The 15,217-nt window shown below is 53.4% G+C and overlaps 1 protein-coding gene and 1 long non-coding RNA gene across 6 annotated transcripts; one reads left to right on the plus strand and one right to left on the minus strand.

Moving 5' to 3' along the window:
- Positions 1-1,226: 1,226 nt before the first annotated feature.
- LOC309648978 lies at positions 1,227-7,070 on the plus strand. 4 transcript variants are annotated; one of them, XR_014256888.1, is made up of 4 exons: positions 1,944-2,090; positions 2,255-2,392; positions 4,750-5,660; positions 6,748-7,070. It is a non-coding gene; the product is annotated as an uncharacterized lncRNA (long non-coding RNA). The 4 variants fall into 4 exon arrangements; XR_014256889.1 differs by lacking the exon at positions 6,748-7,070 and having other exon boundaries at positions 4,750-4,838; positions 5,217-6,247; XR_014256890.1 differs by lacking the exon at positions 6,748-7,070 and having other exon boundaries at positions 2,001-2,090; positions 4,750-4,838; positions 5,520-6,247.
- Positions 2,487-13,871, minus strand: CD22 (CD22 molecule). 2 transcript variants are annotated; one of them, XM_082438325.1, is made up of 14 exons: positions 13,834-13,871; positions 11,990-12,045; positions 11,372-11,746; positions 10,147-10,440; positions 8,764-9,030; positions 8,366-8,629; positions 7,067-7,324; positions 6,602-6,862; positions 6,256-6,519; positions 4,726-4,822; positions 4,497-4,572; positions 4,179-4,303; positions 3,694-3,778; positions 2,487-3,384 (listed from the first exon to the last, which is right to left on the minus strand). In XM_082438325.1, the coding sequence occupies exons 2-14, from the start codon at positions 12,021-12,023 to the stop codon at positions 3,253-3,255; spliced, it is 2,532 nt and encodes an 843-aa protein (XP_082294451.1). In that variant the 5' UTR covers positions 12,024-12,045; positions 13,834-13,871; the 3' UTR covers positions 2,487-3,252. The 2 variants fall into 2 exon arrangements, with proteins under 2 accessions (XP_082294451.1, XP_082294450.1); XM_082438324.1 differs by lacking the exons at positions 11,990-12,045; positions 13,834-13,871 and having other exon boundaries at positions 11,372-11,816.
- Positions 13,872-15,217: the final 1,346 nt, after the last annotated feature.

A 15,217-nucleotide genomic window follows, 5' to 3' on the forward strand; every position in this document is an offset into this window, starting at 1 on the left:
GCTCCTATGTCCTCCCCAAAATCCAAGTCACCCAGAATAAGCTTCTCTGAGTGGTTCCCTGGAAGTGCTTCCCACCAGGCTTCCAGAGCAGGCAGCCTGAGATTCTCAGCATATCCACTGCTCCCTCCAAAGAAATGATCTCATTTCCTTTTCATACCTCAGGAACCAAACTGATTCTTGGTCACCCCCCTTCTAAGTCCTACATGTGTCGTCCAGCACCTCCCTGGGAATGTAGAAGAACTTGCGACCTGTTGTTTAGTGTTTTGTCTTTGGGAAACACTGAGAAACTGACAGAACTGAGGAAAAGTCAACAGGAGTGCCATTTCACCTCTTGTTGACAAGCATTTGGTAGATGAGCAAAGTTGGGTGCAAAGGGAGACAGCGGGGGGCTTCCCTGGTGGCGCAGAGGTTAAGACTCTGCTTGCCAGTGCAGGGGACACGGGTTCGAGCCCTGGTCTGGGAAGATCCCACATGCCGCAGAGCAACTAAGCCCGTGCGCCACAACTACTGAGCCTGTTCTCTGGAGCCCGCGAGCCACAACTACTGAAGCCTGCACGCCTAAAGCCCGTGCTCCACAACAAGAGAAGCCACCGCAATGAGAAGCCCATGCACCGCAACGAAGAGTAGCCCCTGCTCGCCTCAACTAGAGAAAGCCTGCGCGCAGCAACAAAGACCCAACGCAGCCAAAAATAAATAAATAAATTTATAAAGGGAGACAGCGGGTCTTCAAGCTCTTCTCTGTTTGGCCCTCCCACCTGGCAGTTCAGGTGTCTGCCCAGTGTCCCCTGCTCCGAGGGCCTCCCTTGATCCCTGCATCCAAACGGGCCCCTCCCCTGCTCCAGCCCCTCTGCTTTCATCTTGTGTTGTGGTTTCTTCCAAGCACCCAAGACTCTGCAACATCAGATTTGCCGGCTCCTCCACTAGAATGTTGGTCAGTGAAGGCAACGCTTTCTGTGTGCTTTGTCCACTGCTTGTTGCATACATAGCAGGGGCTCAGTGAGTCAGATGGATGGCCAGTTGTCTAGGCTTCAAGAGGACGGTGCGGTCCGGGGCTGGGTCGGGGGCTGCCTGTGTTCTAGCCCCAGCGCTGCCCAGCCACCTGCTGTGCACACCTCAGCAGGGCCTGATGACAGCCATATCTCTCGGGCAATTGGTCATGAAGTAGGCTGATATCAGCAGTCAGGCTCAGGTCCAGGATGGGAAGTCACCCGCTGGTTGCCAAGGAGCCCGTGCCAGGCCTCATCAGGCTGGCGGCTGCCTTGAGGTCCTTCAGCTCCTAAAACCCTCTGGACGCCTAGACTAGAGACCCCCAAGATTAGGACCATGTTGTATCTTTTTTGTACCCCAACAACTGGCTCTGTGGTGGATGCAGTGGGAGGTGTTCAGTAGATGTTTGCTGAATAAATGGTTGAATGATACTGGTCCCCAGACCCTTGCCCTCTCATTTCAACAGCTCTCGAAGCCTTCCCTTTCTCCAGAAAAGTGGATGGTGCTCACAACAAGTCAAACCAGGGAATTCCCTGGTGGTCCAGTGGTTAGGACTCGGCACTTTCACTGTCGGGGCCCGGGTGGAATCCCTGGTCAGGGAACTAAGATCCTGCAAGCCACGTGGCGTGGCCAGAAAAAAAAAAAAAAAAAAGATGTCAAACCAGGAACAAAGTAGGTTGATGGGGAAATCAGTGCCCCACTCCTTGGGCATCCCAAGGACAACCTCTCAGAGAGCATCTGGATGGAGCAGATGGGAAAGTAGGGCAGCCAAGGAAGGCGGTGCCTTCAGAGCGCCCACCACAGGCCGGGAATTTGACTGTCATCTTGATGAATGATTAACCACAGATTTCTGCCCTGAAGGAGAATGGGCCTTGGCCCCTTGGCAGAAGCAGGAGAACAGGTGGAGAGAGAACAGACGGAGAAGCGGACGAGAAGCCGGAAGTGCCTCTCCGGCAAGTCGGCCAGGGAACATACTAGAGAGCTAGTGGGGGTCACGGGGGGAGGTAGAAAAGCTGAGAGGTTCCTCAAGGTAGCTGGCCTTCGAGAAGGCAGGCAGCTGTGGGCTGTGAAACGACGCAGCAGGGTCACTTTTGAGAAGTGCTGTGAGTAATGCGTTGGCTTCCCCTTTTTATGGTCTTCAAGAGATGCAAATCAGATGGGAATGTGGTTTTTAGGGACTTTTGGCTATTGCGTTAATCTTCTTATAACATGACATAAGGTTATACCTCACTTCCTTTCTCGAACCACCTGCATCTCCCTGTTACAGACGAAGAGACTGAGGCTCAGAGAAGCCGGTGAACTTTGCCCAAGATCATTCGGCTGGTTGAGCAGAAGAATCGAGACTCAGACTCTGTCTGTGACGCCAGCGGACTCTTGGCAACAAGACGATGGACCCTCCGATCTGGTGATTTGCTCGTGAAGTCACCTTTCCCCTCTCCCCCAGCCCCAGCATGCCTGCCCCATCTCCCTGTCCCCACTCAGACTCTGCAGACTGGAAATCATGCACTGGCTCTTTGCCGTGGCATCTGAGCCATGTTTATTGTGTAGCTCTGGGTCTGTTCCACGTTTGCCCACATCAGTGTACGTCTCAGACCACGAGACCCCTGAAGAAAGGAGTCGCAGCAGCATAATCGTCCCGTGGATGCCTCTTAGAGAAGAAACCAGCCCAGGGCAGTGCCTCTACCTCATTTTGGTTCCTCTTTCCCTGGGCTTTGCCCTGGGGTCAAAAATTACGCATAAGATTAGTGAGTGCAGTTATCAGAGCAGGGGTGAGGTGTCAAAGGGATGGGCAGAGAGAGCAATACAAATAATGACCAGCTGATCCCCGCAGGGACACAGCCAGCTGGGGGGTGGGGTTTGGGAGTGGGTAGGTGGTGGCAGAGGGCTGGGAAGGGGCAGGGGGATTTGTACAGCTCAGGGTAGGTATTTAGATGAATTTCTGGGTGAGAAGGGGAGTGGGAAAGGACCAGGGACAGACCCTTTGGAGGGTCGGGGTTACCAGTGCTAAGAAGGAAGACTGTCTCTGGACCATGTACAAAGTTCTCTGCACCAACTGGGGTTGCAGTAACTGTGACCGTGCGTGTGTGCTCGTGTGTGTGTGTGTGTGTGTGTGTGTGTGTGTGTGTGCGTGCATGCATGTGTGTGTGTGTGTGTGTGTGTGTGTGTGTGTGACTTCGCAGCTGAACAGCAGAGGCTGAGAAAGTTCCAGGACCACCCTGGCCCCTGCAGCCCCTGTGGCACCTCCACCTCAGCTGGTTTGGCTCATCAGTGCTTGAGGGTCGCGTATTCCACTCCTTCCTGGGCCAGCGGCGGCTCCCCAAACCCAAAACGGACCAGCTCCGAGTAATGTATCCCCTCGTCTTCTAGGACCTCTGGAGTCACGTTCTCATAGTCGCCCTGAGAAAGCCACGTGGTGGTGAGCGTGGCCTCGCGCTCACCAGCCTCCCACAGCCCGCTTCCCCTGTCCCTTCTCTCCTCGGCTCCACCTGGGGGTCCAAGAGCCCAAGCAGGAGTCCTCTTGTCTGGAAACTGGCTGCAGCCGGCCTCAGACTGGGAGGTGCCTGCCCTGGGTCTGACCTCACCAGGGTCTGGGCAGCCCTCCCCGCTGCCCAGCCTCTGCCAGCACTGAGCCCACCCAGGCTCTGGGACTCACAGCCGAGGCCAGGTCCCGTCACTTCCCCACCTTCCATAGCCCTGCCCTCTTACCACTTGACGCTTCTGCACCACAGAGTAAGTGACTGTGTCGTCCCTGTTTGGGGAAAGTCCCCGCGTCTCTGAGGTCCCTGCATCTCTGAGAGGGAAGGCAGAGAGATGACCACAAATGAAGCCTTTTGCATGAAATCTGCTCCTTCTTCCAACTCCCCTAGACCCTAAGAGCACTCCCAGCCTCTCAGCCCCTTTGTATCATGCCTAGTGCACACAGCAGGGGCTGATGTGTCAAATGAGTGAATGTATGTATGTATGTATCCAAAGTCCCAACCTTGGTGATAGAGACCAACGCTGGCTGTGCATGCTCCTGGTTTGTAGGAACAGATCCCCCAATTCCCGAGACCGTTACCAGGGGGGTTGTTATGGAGCAGGAATGAGGAGATGAAGTACGGGCCTGGCACAAAGAGGGCAGGCGAGACACGAGCTCTTCCCTCCACATCCCTCCCAGGGTGCAGGTGTCACCCCCCTGGTGCCCTCAGTACCCAGGTCTCGGTGCATCAGTCTCGCCAAGAGGAAAGCGCAAGGCAGCGTAGCTGACGGCATCTTCCATCACTGGATTGTAGCAACCCAGGGAGTGGGGGCCTTCAGCTTGGGGGATCCTTCGAGCCTGAGAGGAAGACAAGGTTTCGGCCCTTACCACTCCTCTCCCGGCCCTAGCTCCCCCGCCCCTCGTACTCTTTATCACCCTTCTCTACTTTGTTTCTTTTTTTTTTTTTTTATTTGACACATAGTTGATTTTCTACTTTGTTTCTTTCTTGACTTGAAGCTCTGCCCTGCATTTCATCTTTCTCCCATCCTACCTTTACATTCCTCACAAAGAAGCTCTGTCCGCTGGCACTTTCCTGAAGCCCCTGCTGTCTCTGAATCCTCTTCCAGCTGAGAAATAAAGCCCCGCTCAGGGAGGATGAAGGGCCTGGGAAGAGGACCCTGTGGACACGGCACGCTGGGGGCTGCAGGACTGAGTAACCGGGCTCGTTCCCTGGGATGGGCGGAGGGGGAGCAAAGGTGGTGGGCATGGGAGGAACTCACCTCCGCTGAAGCTTGACTCCCCAGATTGCCAGGAGGAAGGTGGCCAGGCACAGCCCCACTCCCAAGGCCACTCGCCTGCTGATGGTGGCTGAGCTATCTGATAGAGAAAGGAGGTACGTCAGTGGATGTCACTGCCTCAGTCGGGTAGCAGGCCAGCTCTGCCCTGTGATCTTTGCCTGGGAGGCATCCTTGGCTTCTCTCTGCATAGCCACGGTCCTTCTGGCCTGCGGGACATCTCCTCCTTGCCCAGGGGGTGTGGTGCAGAGTAAGAGGGAGAAGCCAGCCCTGCCCTCTGGACGTCTCATTAGGAGGGAAGGGCAGCTCTTTCTCAAGAGGAGCTCCTGCTGTGTGACAGACTCGGGCACACACAGAACACGTAACCCTCATAAGTGGCACCGCCTCTTCAGAAGGCAGCTTAGCCATGCTTAAAATCACTTGTCCTTTGAGCCAGTCAGTCCGTGCAGGAACCTAGCCTACAATTCTCTTCGCAGGTGTGCCCAGAGCAGGAGACTGCACCCAGCCTTGAGGAGGGCAGTGGGCACATAGTTACTCGACATCCGTACACGGGACCGCAGTGCACCCTCAGCAAAAGAGTCAGGTCTCCAGGGTGCCTGCAGAGGGGAGACCCGGGGAACGTGTTTTTATACAATGTGTAACTGTTCCAAATGACCCCCTCAGGCTGGCTCCCTTTAACACCAGCTTTGCCAGTGACAATCCTCTAAATTTAAAGCCATGGCTCCAATCATTAACCTGAAAAAAGCACAATAAATAAATATTTTCCCCTGTGTTTCCAGACTCTTCAGACACCCTGTATATGCACAGATAGAGAACAATCTCCAAGTGCTGTTATTACATGGAAGAAAGGGAAGTTCAGGGCAACGTGTGAGCTCTCCCACGAAAGAAGGATATGTGGACATAAATAGCAAAGTTATTATGTAAGTAACAAAGAAGTAACATAAGTAACAAAGAAGGGTGTATGGACATAAATCCCTACAGGCCTATGGGTGCACGTACAGAAAAGTCTCTGTGAGGGGCCATATCCAGCTGCCAACAGCAAAAGCCTCAAGGGAGGAGGGGGTAGAGTTCTCAGGGAGCAAGAAAGGAGAGGTATCCGTCCTTCCACTATTTACCCTTTCATGCTGTTTTAGTTTTTTACCATGTACTTGTATTGTCTTTAAAAAAAAAAAAAAAAAACCACTAAAATCTCAAAAGGTAGAAACAAGCAGCCTATCAAGGGTGAGACAGAGAGAGAGGCAGAGAGAGGGAGCCAGGAGGAGCTCAGGATGGCTGGAAGGTAGGGGCAGCCTGAATCCTCCTGGGGCGGCGAGAGACTGAGCAGGGAGGAGGGAAGACGGGGGAGCTGTGTGTGGAGCAGGGGTGCCTCTGAGCTCACAGGCTGCCCACTCCCCAACCTCCGTGCACTCGCTTGACAGGCGGGTGGGGCAGGGAAGGAGCACGAGCGGGGAGGAGGTCTGGAACGCACGCTGCAGGAGTGGCCAGGGCCAGAGGAGAAGAGGGAAGGGCCCTTACAGTGGACAGTGAGGGTGGTGGGCGGCGACTGGCCCCGGCCCAGCCTGTTGGTCCCCTGGCACCAATAGGCGCCTGAGTGCTGCAGCGTCACAGGGTCCAATCTCAGCGTCTGATCATAGTGGCGGAGGTCTTGGTTATTCCAGTCAAACCACGTGTAGTGGGAGGTGGGAGGGTTGGCGTCGCTCTCGCACGTCAGGACTGCCTTCTTCCCCTCCACCAGTCTGTCTTTCGGGCTGATGGACACACGCAGGCTCCTGGGTGCATCTGTAAGTAGAAGCGAAGTCAGGATCCAGGTAGCCAGTCACCTGCCCGTCTCCGCTCTCAGCCTCTGGCTCCAGCCACTCACACAGCACTCGGAGAACCCAGTCCTTAGACGAGGTCTGTCCTATGGAATTGTTGACCAAGCAGTGGTAAATTCCAGCATCTTCTGGAGAGATGGCGTCAAAGCTCAGTTTCTTTCCTTCCTCCAGAAGGATTCCATTTTTCTTCCAGAAGAAGCGGACGTCCGTGGGGCGGCTACTTAAGAAGTCACATTGGAGGAGGACCGGGTTCCCAGAGCGAATCTCATTGTGGGGAGTGACCTGGACGCTGACATCTTTGGGGGCATCTGGAGAGCGAGGACCTCAGGCTGACCTCTTGGGTCTCTTCCCCTCTTCCTGTTCCCGAGAATTCCTCTCCCCTTGGCCCTGAGGCCTGACTCTCATCCCTCAATTCTCTGTGAGGACTGTGGTTCAGGCTTCGGTCTCCTCACCCTTAGAGCCCCGCACCCCAACTGGGCCACCCCCCAGCTCCCCCGGCCCAGGGCACTCACACTGGACATCCAGGTTGACAGGGGGAGACCACAAACACCACTGGTTACAGGCTGCGCATTTGACTGGCCCTGTGTCCCAGGCAACTTTTCGAATCGTCAGCCCAGCAGGTAATAGCTGGTCCTGGAAGCCTAGGTGATTCCATTCATATCGGGTAACTCGGGGATTACTGGAATTGTAGGTACAGGACAGGATCACGCTGTCTCCTTCTCGAATCGGTGTGCGGTTTTGAATCACTGTGATTACCTCCTTGGGGGGATCTGGAAGAAAACCAGAGAGATGGGTGAAGAAAAGTCAGCCGCCCATAAGGCCTGTTCCTTCCTGCTTCCTCTTGCCCCTTCCTGTGCCGTGCATTCACGCAGTTCCTCTATTAGCCGAGGGAAGGCTTGTGCTTCCCTCTTGCCTCTGAGGACAGAAACCCTGCCCTGGCCATTTGGCCTGGTTGTGGTTTGAGACAGGATGGTGCAGTGGTTAAGAGCACAGCTCTGGGCGGAGTACGTGTGGTGCCGTGCGAGGCAGGGGCCACTGTTTGTGGGTCTCTGCACGAGTCTGGGGCGCGGAGCCGGGTCACTACAGTAAGGGCGTTAATTTAAAAAAGAAAAAGAAAAGCGTAGCTCTGGATCCAGACTGCCGGATCCTGCCCCTTGGAGTTGTGTGACCATGGGCTGCAGGCCTCAGTTGACTCATCTGTCAAATGGGGTCCCGTGAGTAGCTAACCTTGTGGAATCATTGGAGGATGCGGTGAGAGGATGCTGTTAGAGCCCTGTGGCGTGTGGTAAACACACAATACACGTTGCTGCTGCTGTTACCACACACCCGGTGTCTAGGTTTCAGGATTTGGGCATCCGCATCAGAGTATCTGGCCCCGACTATGACATCCCAGGGTCCAAGGATCAAACCTAGGGATTCTCTTTGTCCTGGGCTCCCCTCAGTGCCAAGACTCACTGTGTTAAACAGGGTCTGACAACCGAGAGGTAATGAAGCATTTGGCCCCAGTTCTCCTCGAAAACGTCAGGACCCCTGCAGGGACTGAGCCACTGCCGAGTGACGCCAAGTCTCCGCGTCCCTCATGGGACCCTGGCATCTTGCCATTCATTCAAGTCAACAAGCATCTACTGAGCACCTCCCACGAGCCAGGCCCTGTCTGGTACTAAGGACACAGCTGTGAACACAACACCCGCCCCAAGAAGCTTATCTGCCAGGAGCCCCTGGTTTGTGCTTGCTGGCCCTTCGCGGACTCATCTGCCTTCCTCCCGCCCCCAGAGCCATCTCCTCCCTCCAGCAGCTCTGCGACCACTCACACTGGACTTCCAAGTCAGCCCCCTGGCCAACTTCTCCAGGACCAAGACTATTTTCCGCCAAGCAGGAGTACTCCCCAGCGTGCCTGAGGAGGACCTCTGGGATCTGGAAGGTCCTGTCCGTCTTTCCAGGCATTTCTAGCCCATTATAGTACCAGGTGTAATTTGTTGGAGGAGGATTGGCCAGCGATATACAAGTCAGCTCTACTTTATTTCCTTCCTTAGCTGGCGAGGAGAAGATCTGAACGCTGGAAGGTTCCGGAGCATCTGGAAGAAGAGGCCGAGGCCGGGGGGGTTGGGGGGGCGGTGAGCGGAGGCCTCCGGGGCTCTGCTCCCGTGGGCCTGGAAGGCGCCCCTGCTGACCCCCGGCCTGGCCCCTCCCCAGCTCCCAGCAGGCTCACAGTGTACTTGGAGGTCCACTGCTTCCGACTTTTCTGAGCCCACATCGTTGTGGGCCTTGCACTGGTACTGCCCACTCATCTTCCTGGTCACCTGGGGCAGAGTGAGCATGGGCGTCTCCTCCCCCAGCAGCGGGGCCCCGTCCCTGAGCCAGGACACACCCTGGTGCCGTGGGTTGCTGCTGACAATCTGGCACGTCATGGTCACAGACTCTCCCTCTGTTACAGTGGCTTCTGTGGGACTGACCTGGATCTTCAACTTTGGCGCGTCTGGAGGAGCAGAGGGGCAGCGAGGGAGGGGATAGGGAATTCTCAGAGGGTGCGAAGTGCTGACAAGTTGCGGGGCTTTTATTCTGATAAAGCAGCGGCCTATACAGAGCGGGCGAGGGTGCGTAGCCACTCACTGTCACCCTTGTCAACAAGGGTGGGCTGGTCCAAGCGCCAGGTGACTGACCGTCACAGCCTCCCAACTCGGTTCTCTGCTTCCCACACCCCAGACCCTGAAGGTCTGGTCTCCACCAGCAGCCAGCAGCATTCCCAGGACTGTCCATCAGACCTTGCCACTCTCCTGCTTGAAACCGTTCAGTGGATTCCACACTTAGAGAAAAATCCAAAACCCTCACTGCCGCCCACAAGATCTAGTGTCCCGGTCCCTCTCGGCCTTCCTTTCCTACCACTGGGCCTCTTGGACGCAGCGCCAAGCCTGCTGGCACCTTGCTCTGAGGCAGACACACCAAGTTCCTACCTCAAGGCCTTGGACTTGCTCTTCCCTCTCCCTGGAATTCTCTTCTCACAGAGATATGCCTGCCTCAGGCCCTCCCTTCACCCAAGTCTCAGCTCAAGTTCAGCCTCCATCCCTCACTCCCTCTGTCCTAGCCCTGCTTTATTTTTTTGTAATACACTTAGCACCGCCTACACATACGTTCTCTATTTCCCTTTTCACCTATCTACTCTTCGTCTCCCTGACTGCAATGCTAGTTCCACGTGGGCAAGAACTTTGCTCACTGCTCTATCCCCGGCAGCCGTAGTAAGGCCTAGTAGGTCCACAACAAATATTTATTGAATGAATGAATGAATGAGGCACAAAAAAATGATGTGAAAAAATTCTTCACCCCACCCCCCCAGGGTAACAAAAAAACCTTAACCAGGTGATCAGGTCACGGTTTGAGGATAGATTATTTTATTCTGAATCAGGTGTCCCCTGAAACACCGGAGCTGACGATGGGAACGGTGGAGGAGGGGCCGCGGCTCTGCCTGGACCATTCCCAAGAGTGCGTGCCCACAGACCCATCACGCTCCCATCTGTGTGGGCCCCTGTTACCCTCTGCGGGGGTGAAGGGATGACCGGACCCCCGGACCCCCCACAGAAGCACTGGGGAGACTCACGCTTCACATCCAGCCACACCGTTTCCTCAGAGAGTAACTGCTGCTCTGTGGGGTCCCAGAGTTGGCAGGTCAGGTTCTTGCCATGGTGCGTCCACTGCGGCTGGAACGTGAGAGTGCTCTGGGTGGAGACAGTCTTGGTGGACAGGCAGGTGGAGGTGACCGCAGGCTCCTCCAGGGACCACTGCAAATGAACCTGGTACTCAAAGCAGGCGAAATTCAGCCAGCAGGTGACAGTGACATCACGGAGCTCCCGGATTTCTGGAGGGAGCTCAATGCGGGGCGGAGGAGCCGTCTCTGCAAAAGAGCAGGGGCCACGCTGGAGGCCTGGGAGCCTGGACCAGCTTTAGATGCCCTGCCCCAAGTAACCCATCAGGAATCCCTGGCCCGGCCCGTCCACCTCTCTCCGGGCCTGCCTTTCTCTGCTCGGCCGAAACACCCTCTGAAAGGTCTTGTGAAAGCTGATCCTCCTTAGAAACTGTGTTTTATGTTTTATAGTTACTTCATTCACACCCCCCTGGTGTTTGCTTTCTAAATGTTTTCCAGGCCACTCCCCCCGCGCTCCTCAGTGGATTTTACGCGTTTAGTTCAACATGCTTAGCTTGGAGGACAAACCTGCATCTGTCCAAAGCCCTCAGTGTCGGAGACCTCCCACACAGCCCTCCTGGAGGGGATTCCTTTCGCGGAGAGGCCTGTGCGCAGCCAGCCCCTGCTCCCCCCGAGGCTAGGCTGGGCCGCCCTCAGGTTGCAGCGTCTGGAGCTTCGTCTCTCACCCCAAACACAGGGCTGCTTAGAACCAGCCACCGAACACACAGGCCGTGGAATGGAGTGAGCACACTCCCTGGGGTGGAGGCCCCAGACCTGTGTTTGGTTCACACCCTATCCGTGTGTCGTGTAGCCACGAAGGCCTAATTAGAATTAACCCCCCACATTAATACATTGGGAGATTTCACTTGAAAATTCAGATTTCCATCTCCGGAAAAACCGGGCAACCTGGAAGCCAGATTCTAGAATGGGCAGAGGCTGAGTGGCAGGGGAGATGCTCAAGGAGGGATGCGTGCCCATGCTCCAGTTTGCCACGGGCGCCACTGTTTTGTGGCACCCCGGTCGCTCACTGGCATCCCCGTCTGGCCTCTGCAGGCAACCTGGTTTGTGAGCTGTCCCAGGAGTCAGGTGTTCCCCACCTTCCTCATTGCCGAGACAAAGGAACCCATCCTCAGGGCCTTACCAGAGATGTTGAGGCCTATGGGCTCCATCCATTTGTCCTCCTTAGCCGTCATCCTCAGCCCCAGCTGACCGCTGTCATTGACTTTCACGGGATTGATGAGGAGGGTGCAGTTGTATCTGCTGTTTCCCAGGAATCGTACCCTTTCCTGACGAGGAGGAAAATCCCTGATTTTTAGGTTCTTATAGAGGATGGTCCCACTGTAGCTCTTGGTGGAGTTGTCGTACTTATAATTGTGGTACACAGTCAGGCTATCTATGGAGTGCCTGTTTACGATACTGTAGCGGCAGGGAATCCAGACGCAGGCTCCATCCCAGGCGTAGAGGGTCTTGGGATGTTCAAACGTCCAGGAGGCTGAGTCAGAGAAAGCCAAGTATTCTGGAACCCACCAGAGTGAACAGAAAGCATTACTGAAGGACACTGAGAGCATTCTAAAGAATTTCCTCTGAAGAGACGGGGGGGAGAGGCAGATACACAAAGAGAGAAGTATACACACACATATACATTGACTGTCCCCACCCTGCCCCACATTTACTCTTCTCTGCCCCCATCTTTCCTCCTCCTCCTCCAGCTCCCACAGTCATCCCAGACCCAAGTATCCGCCTAGGCCACCATCCTTACCGAGAAGCAGAAGCAAGGGACCGAGGAGATGCATGGTGCTGTGTCTAGGCGGGAGCCTGGGCCAGGAAGAGTTTGTCTTTAAGCCATCTGGTCACTTACATCTTCCAGACAGCTTTTCTTGCTCACCCACTGAGCTCCAATCCCTTCTCCCTGATTCCGAGAAGACCGTGTCTGGTTGCATGGCAGGATATGGAATTCTGGAAGCTCACAGGGTCTTTTTCTGGATATGCTGTGCCTCTCCCATCAGCCCGAGAACCATGTAAGGCTAGCCTCTCTCTTCCCAGCACTCCTTCCTTTCTTCCAGCCATCCATCCAAAATTTTATAAACTTGCTGCCCAGCTCTCAGGATTTGAGTGGCACCAAACTACTGAGCACCTCGAATGCCAGGCCCTAGGTGACCTGGAGCTTACCTTGGGTCAACTAGCGAAGGGTTTCACATAGGGGAGAGACATGGCCAAAACGTGATTTTAAAGACCGGGAAAAAAAATAACTCTGAAACCAATCATTAAGTGTGATGCCAGGAGAGCATTTAGAAGGGTCTGAAAGGACTTAGGAGAATGTGGTCCAAGGGTCCCACTCAGATGCCCCCATGGGCTGGTTAGGAAACAAATCAACCAGGTGGGGACACGTCTTGAGTAAAGGCCATGACTATCTCAGTTCCAGTCAAGTGGGAACGTGGGCTCAGCACTGCCTGATCTTCTACTGTTTTAAAAGAAGTAAGAAGCCAGAGTTTCATGTGAAATGACCTGCTTTGAAAAAAACAAATAAACATGGTGCTGGTCAAACAAAACCTGTCTGTGGGCTAGAGGTAGTCCAAGGGCTGCCGGTGCACAACCACTGCCCATCTCTATGTGTGGGCGCACGTGCGGTGAGCTGGACCGCCACCTCACTGGACTTTTACATAGAGTTACATTTACATAGAGTTAAATTTAAGTCCCAATTTACATGGTCGTGCCCTGAATGCCTGTCCCTGGGGAGCCAGCAGGACGTGCCAACAGAGTGTGTCTCCTGTCTCAGCACAGACCTGCATCTCTCCCACCCGCCCAGCCAACAGTTCCCACACATCGGCGTCCCCTCCCCGAGCCCCTCCGGCTGGCTGTTTATCTCCTCCGGCTGGGCTGCGCGGCTTATGCTAAAGGACCGTTGGGTGTCCAGGACCGGTGTGGGGAAAGCTAGGCCGCTGGCCGAAAGTAGGAAGGGGGTCTGTCCCCAGGCATGGCGGCCGTGCTGGTCTGGCCTGGGCATGGATTAGGGCAGACTCTCCACACAGAGCTCATATAGCCCTGCGGGTGCTAATAGCGTTAGGCAGAAAAAAGTCCTCAAGGTCACATCCGTTTGAGAGAAGCTGGATTTAAAGAAGTGAAATAGGAGTCTTCAGTGCAGGCCTTTTCAAACACTTTAACCAGCTGTGTGCGCATCATGCATCTCCCAGCATGGGGGCTAGAGTAGAGTACACGACCCATACTTCTTTAGCCATGGGGCTTGGAAGGCAGCTGAGGCAGGATGGGGCATGGAACGCTGGGAACAGTCGGCATTGGGCACAAAGGCTCTGGACCCTTGGTCTGCTCAACACGGGCCTGTTTAGAGCCTTGCAGAACCTCAGAGCCGGCCTCCTTGATTCCATTCTTCCCTCCTGGGCACCCAGTGATGCCTCCTGCTCTCAGAAGACTTGCCAGGCCTGGCAAGGGACATGCTCAAAGACCGGGGACTCCTACCTGTTGTCACACAGGCAAGAGAAAGGGAGGGGAGTCCCACTGTGCTCCCAGCCCCTAGAATTGTGCCTGGCACATGGCAGCGGCTCCCTACTTGCTTGTCGAATGCAAAAGAGAACAAAAATTTTTTACCTGATTCCTCATGTGTCTTCTGTCTGCAGGGACCCTGGCAGCATCTAAGAGTGAAAGGGGAAGCACAGCAAAGTCGCCAGTGACTGATTTTCACTCTTCTTGGCCACACCCCCCAGCTCTCTTTGTCAGCAAAGCCACTTCTGGGTATTTATCTGAAGGAAACAAAACACTAACTGGAAAAGATATCTGCACCCCAATGTTCCCTGCAAACATGTAAGCAACTTAAGTGTTCATTGATGGATGAGTGGATAAAGAAAGTGTATACAAAAGAATATTACTTAATAACCAAGAGATCACTGAAGAAATCAAAGAGGAAATTAAAAAATACCTAGAAACAAATGACAATGAAAACACGGTGACCCAAAACCTATGGGATGCAGCAAAAGCAGTTCTAAGACGGAAGTTTATAGCAATACAATCCTACCTTAAGAAACAAGAAACATCTCAAATAAACAACCTAACCTTACACCTAAAGCAATTAGAGAAAGAAGAACACAAAAACCCCAAAGTTAGCAGAAGGAAAGAAATCATAAAGATCAGATCAGAAATAAATGAAAAAGAAATGAAGAAACAATAGCAAAGATCAATAAAACTAAAAGCTGGTTCTTTGAGAAGATAAACAAAATTGATAAACCATTAGCCAGACTCATCAAGAAAAAAAAGGGAGAAGACTCAAATCAATAGAATTAGAAATGAAAAAGGAGAAGTAATAGCTGACACTGCAGAAATACAGAGGATCATGAGAGATTACTACAAGCAACTATATGCCAATAAAATGGACAACCTGGAAGAAACGGACAAATTCTTAGAAAAGCACAACCTTCCGTGACTGAACCAGGGAGAAATAGAAAATATAAACAGGCCAATCACAAGCACTGAAATTGAAACTGTGATTAAAAATCTTCCAACAAACAAAAGTCCAGGACCAGATGGCTTCACAGGCGAATTCTATCAAACATTTAGAGAAGAGCTAACGCCTATCCTCCTCAAATTCTTCTAAAATATAGCAGAGGGAGGAACACTCCCAAACTCATTCTACGAGGCCACCATCACCCTGATACCAAAACCAAGCAAAGATGTCACAAAGAAAGAAAACTACAGGCCAATATCACTGATGAACATAGATGCAAAATTCCTCAGCAAAATACTAGCAACAGAATCCAACAGCACATTAAAAGGATCATACACCATGATCAAGTGGGATTTATCCCAGGAATGCAAGGATTCTTCAATATATGCAAATCAATCAATGTGATACACCATATTAACAAATTGAAGAATAAAAACCATATGATCATCTCAATAGATGCAGAAAAAGCTTTTGACAAAATTCAACACCCATTTATGAGAAAAACCCTCCAGAAAGTAGGCATAGAGGGAACTT

This window comes from Balaenoptera physalus (genome assembly GCF_965194825.1).
Source record: "Balaenoptera physalus genome assembly, chromosome: 19".
Classification (NCBI taxonomy): Eukaryota; Metazoa; Chordata; class Mammalia; order Artiodactyla; family Balaenopteridae; genus Balaenoptera; species Balaenoptera physalus.

What these genes read in the sequence shown, in the direction of transcription:
- CD22 (XM_082438324.1), bottom strand. Translation starts at nt 11,798, where the DNA reads ATGCTCTCAGTGTCCTTCAGTAATGCTTTCTGTTCACTCTGGTGGGTT. An exon ending in GGAGTCAAGCTTCAGCGGAG is followed by an intron (nt 4,573 to 4,725) that starts GTGAGTTCCTCC and finishes TTTATTTCTCAG; the next exon opens with CTGGAAGAGGATTCAGAGAC. An exon ending in ACTGATGCACCGAGACCTGG is followed by an intron (nt 3,779 to 4,178) that starts GTACTGAGGGCA and finishes CTTCCCTCTCAG; the next exon opens with AGATGCAGGGACCTCAGAGA.